Source organism: Chenopodium quinoa, unplaced genomic scaffold, assembly GCF_001683475.1.
Source record: "Chenopodium quinoa cultivar QQ74 unplaced genomic scaffold, ASM168347v1, whole genome shotgun sequence".
Classification (NCBI taxonomy): Eukaryota; Viridiplantae; Streptophyta; class Magnoliopsida; order Caryophyllales; family Amaranthaceae; genus Chenopodium; species Chenopodium quinoa.
This window is the reverse complement of record NW_018744693.1, coordinates 3,317,150-3,322,087: the sequence shown is the minus strand read 5'-3', so window position 1 is coordinate 3,322,087 and position 4,938 is coordinate 3,317,150. Positions and strand designations below refer to the sequence as shown.

General features: G+C 33.1%; 2 protein-coding genes across 2 annotated transcripts; one reads left to right on the top strand and one right to left on the bottom strand.

The window, feature by feature from the left end:
• Window positions 1-866: 866 nt before the first annotated feature.
• On the bottom strand, window positions 867-1,244 carry LOC110702329 (hydrophobic seed protein-like). Its single transcript, XM_021880033.1, has one exon. The coding sequence runs from the start codon at window positions 1,242-1,244 to the stop codon at window positions 867-869; it is 378 nt and encodes a 125-aa protein (XP_021735725.1).
• A 971-nt stretch (window positions 1,245-2,215) lies between these two features.
• Window positions 2,216-2,593, top strand: LOC110702328 (hydrophobic seed protein-like). Its single transcript, XM_021880032.1, has one exon. It carries the CDS (start codon window positions 2,216-2,218, stop codon window positions 2,591-2,593), a length of 378 nt encoding a protein of 125 aa, XP_021735724.1.
• The last annotated feature ends 2,345 nt before the right edge of the window (window positions 2,594-4,938 follow it).

Sequence of the window (4,938 nt, the reverse complement as noted above, 5' to 3'; positions counted from 1 at the left end):
GGTTTGCTTCGTTGAGGATGCCGGTTTGCTTGTGGTTGGGATACGACCAGAAAGTGTGGAGATTTAGGATCAATTTGCATTGGTATTATTGTTTTATTACTCCCTTAGTGTTATAACACTTATTGAAACACGAAGGGAGTATTTGTAATTTAGCATTAAAAACATCAATAAGCAATCGTGGTGAAATTTTCATTTTTTCATTTCTTTTCTGCTTAAGATGTATTTCACTACGACATTTAATTGTTATCTGATCTTTTCAATAAAAAAATATTTTATCTGATTTAATTTGTAAGCTGACATGATGTAACAGGTTCCAACTTGATAGGGCCTATAAAATGTCATATCTTGTTCTGACTTAAGAGTTAAGACTAGTGTTTAATTATTGTGTAGTGCAAATTAGATTGTGCATTCAGTGCATGCATCATAATATGCGTTGTGCACTCATTTTTCACAATACTCTTGTGCTCATTTGCGTAGAAATTAACATGTCTTGTAAAATCTTCGATCTAGATATATGTTAAAACGATTATGTAAGATAAATCACAACTATATATGTATGTATAGGTCTAATTAGAAATCAGCATATATAGTATAAAAACATACTCCGTAACTCAAACACAGATAACTTTCATTCTTTCATATTCCAATTACAACAATCGAAACTGTGATAATCGTCAAATACATGTTATAGTCTATAGCTAGATGGTGAGTGCAATATATCATACTATTATCAATAGTCATATTGAAATCCCATAATGGCAGATTTATTCATAATAAAACGAAACGATAAATGTTACTAGGTAAACTTTCTGATCAAGTTAGGACAATAACTTGGTAGATGAGAGACTATTACTTGGTAGATCAGATCAATAGACGGCGGGACACGAGTATTGGGTAGGATTGTTATATCCACAGGCATTAACGACGGCGACAAGCTCCTTGTTAATGAGGTCGCTGCCACCAAGGAGACCACCAAGAAGGGAGTTAAGGAGGCCACCAAGGGTGCTTCCGAGAGGAGTGTATTTGAGGCTAGTGCAAAGGCATAGAGCAAGATCAGCATCGGCTATACCGTGAATCAGTTGACAACATTCAGTCCTTGTTTGGCTACCAAATTGGACACTCACTAATCCATTGGCAACCTCAAGACACACATTCAGGTCAGGGCAAGTTGCAGCATTAGCTGACACAAATGCAAACAAGGCTAGGTTAAGCATCATGAAAACGACACCGGATTTGGAGGCCATTTTTCTTTGATTTGGCTAGCTTTGTTTAGGGTTTTGATTCAAGGGAGAATGTATGTGAATGTGTTTGTTGGTTTTGGATGTGATTCAAGAGCTGCATGTCATGGCTATTTATAGACTGCATGGAAGGCTATTTTGGTAATTTGGTAATTAGCTTAATTACTTTGTTAATGGCCACTAATATTATCAAATACATTAAAAGTTTAAGTTAATTGCTTTTCAATTAAGTTATTACATTTTTTATTATGCCACTATTATTATCAAATACATTCCTCTTTATATTATTACAAATTGTACGTACTTTTCAAGTAATTTTTAGTGATCAAATTATCTTGTAAGTTGAGCATCCTTTCAATTGGTTGATCAAGGGAAAAAAAAAACTACTTGTACAATTTGAACCAGTAACCTAGTATTCTTGTCACGATGGCTCTTGATTTCATGTGGAAGAAACATCTCAATCATCAATTTAACCTTTTTGCTTTAGTTGGTGTACTATTTAATTGATGATTGAGATGTTTCTTCCACATGAAATCAAGAGCCATCGTGACAAGAATACTAGGTTACTGGTTTACTTATTTCTGAAAATTGTACAAGTAGTTTTTTTTTTCCCTTGATCAACCAATTGAAAGGATGCTCAACTTACAAGATAATTTGATCACTAAAAATTACTTGAAAAGTACGTACAATTTGTAATAATATAAAGAGGAATGTATTTGATAATAATAGTGGCATAATAAAAAATGTAATAACTTAATTGAAAAGCAATTAACTTAAACTTTTAATGTATTTGATAATATTAGTGGCCATTAACAAAGTAATTAAGCTAATTACCAAATTACCAAAATAGCCTTCCATGCAGTCTATAAATAGCCATGACATGCAGCTCTTGAATCACATCCAAAACCAACAAACACATTCACATACATTCTCCCTTGAATCAAAACCCTAAACAAAGCTAGCCAAATCAAAGAAAAATGGCCTCCAAATCCGGTGTCGTTTTCATGATGCTTAACCTAGCCTTGTTTGCATTTGTGTCAGCTAATGCTGCAACTTGCCCTGACCTGAATGTGTGTCTTGAGGTTGCCAATGGATTAGTGAGTGTCCAATTTGGTAGCCAAACAAGGACTGAATGTTGTCAACTGATTCACGGTATAGCCGATGCTGATCTTGCTCTATGCCTTTGCACTAGCCTCAAATACACTCCTCTCGGAAGCACCCTTGGTGGCCTCCTTAACTCCCTTCTTGGTGGTCTCCTTGGTGGCAGCGACCTCATTAACAAGGAGCTTGTCGCCGTCGTTAATGCCTGTGGATATAACAATCCTACCCAATACTCGTGTCCCGCCGTCTATTGATCTGATCTACCAAGTAATAGTCTCTCATCTACCAAGTTATTGTCCTAACTTGATCAGAAAGTTTACCTAGTAACATTTATCGTTTCGTTTTATTATGAATAAATCTGCCATTATGGGATTTCAATATGACTATTGATAATAGTATGATATATTGCACTCACCATCTAGCTATAGACTATAACATGTATTTGACGATTATCACAGTTTCGATTGTTGTAATTGGAATATGAAAGAATGAAAGTTATCTGTGTTTGAGTTACGGAGTATGTTTTTATACTATATATGCTGATTTCTAATTAGACCTATACATACATATATAGTTGTGATTTATCTTACATAATCGTTTTAACATATATCTAGATCGAAGATTTTACAAGACATGTTAATTTCTACGCAAATGAGCACAAGAGTATTGTGAAAAATGAGTGCACAACGCATATTATGATGCATGCACTGAATGCACAATCTAATTTGCACTACACAATAATTAAACACTAGTCTTAACTCTTAAGTCAGAACAAGATATGACATTTTATAGGCCCTATCAAGTTGGAACCTGTTACATCATGTCAGCTTACAAATTAAATCAGATAAAATATTTTTTTATTGAAAAGATCAGATAACAATTAAATGTCGTAGTGAAATACATCTTAAGCAGAAAAGAAATGAAAAAATGAAAATTTCACCACGATTGCTTATTGATGTTTTTAATGCTAAATTACAAATACTCCCTTCGTGTTTCAATAAGTGTTATAACACTAAGGGAGTAATAAAACAATAATACCAATGCAAATTGATCCTAAATCTCCACACTTTCTGGTCGTATCCCAACCACAAGCAAACCGGCATCCTCAACGAAGCAAACCTACAGTTGGTTGTTACCCAAATTATTTAGTGCTCTTCTAAAAATATTGTCTTCCTTAATAAGTTATGATCATGTTAATTTATTGTTGCTACTTGCTATACATGAATGTAAAATAGTATGAACAAGAAAGATATTCTCGATCTTACGTAAAGATTTAGATATCTGCTGTTTTGATGGAAAATATTCCATTGTTTGATTAGTATGGAAAACAATTTTCACCACGATTGCTTATTGATGTTTTTCTAAACTAGTGTGTGACCCGGGTTTTGCTTCAGGTGATACTTTGAATAATTTCATTTTTATATTATAAGCTTAAAAGACTTATTGATTTATTTAACTTGGGTAAATTAGAATACAATGACATTAATAATTTATTTTTGATTTTTTTTGGTTTTTATTCTACATTCTAATACATGTATGTATTCATATATAAATTTGGATTAATTATGCATGAATAAATTCTAGCTAAGATGGTGATGCATTTGGTTTCCATTCAAAGAGGTTTGGGGTTCAAATCTCTTTGTATGCATTTTTAATTAAGATCATTAGATGATGATGTGGCAAGATGCTAAAGGTTGTTGAAAGATGATGTGGCGCTATACAGATGCAAGAAAGGAAACACGTGACACATACACAATTTTATGAACGCCTTTTAATATATAGTATAGATAGGTTACACATACTCCCTCCGTGTTTTAATAAGTTTTACACCACGAAGGGAGTAATAAAACAATAATACCAATGCAAATCGATCCTTAATCTCCACACTTTCTGGTTGTCTCCCCAACACAAGCAAACCGGCATCTCCAACGAAGAAAACCTATAGTTGGTTGTTACCCAACTTATTTAGTGCTCTTCCGAAAATATTGTCTTCCTAAACAAGTCATGATCATGTAAATAGTATGAACAAGAAAGATATTCTCGATTTTACGTAAAGATTTAGGTATCTAGAAAACATTCCATAGTTTCATTAGCATGGAAAACAATTTTCCCAAAGTGAAAAAAATCTTTCAATTTATAGATGATTGATTCCACATTTCCACCAGCTCATGAGATATTATTTAACATTTTCATATGTAAATGATTTGATTTAAATAGGCGCAATCCTTTATGATTACATTCACACTATAGTGCCAAACATTTGGCTACAATAAATACACAGTAATATCGGTTTCTTCTACAAGTATACAACAATTCATCATCTATTAAACACCAATACACCCATGAGTTTTAAGGTCTTAAATAGTCCTCAATAGTTAAAAGGAAATATTCCAACAAAAATTGAGAACAAGAAAATGCACCAAATGTTTTGCAATTCATCAAATGATTTGGGTTTTCTCTTAATTAGTAGAGATAATAAACATAAGTCATTTGGTGAATTGCAAATGCAATTGGTGCAAATTCCTAAAATGGAGGCTCACGTACGGTTCATAACGATACAACAACGTGTAACGGGGTAAGTAATTTTATTTTTGGTGTT

Coding starts and splice junctions, on each gene's coding strand:
- LOC110702329 (XM_021880033.1), bottom strand. CDS start 1,244: ATGGCCTCCAAATCCGGTGTCGTTTTCATGATGCTTAACCTAGCCTTG.
- LOC110702328 (XM_021880032.1), top strand. CDS start 2,216: ATGGCCTCCAAATCCGGTGTCGTTTTCATGATGCTTAACCTAGCCTTG.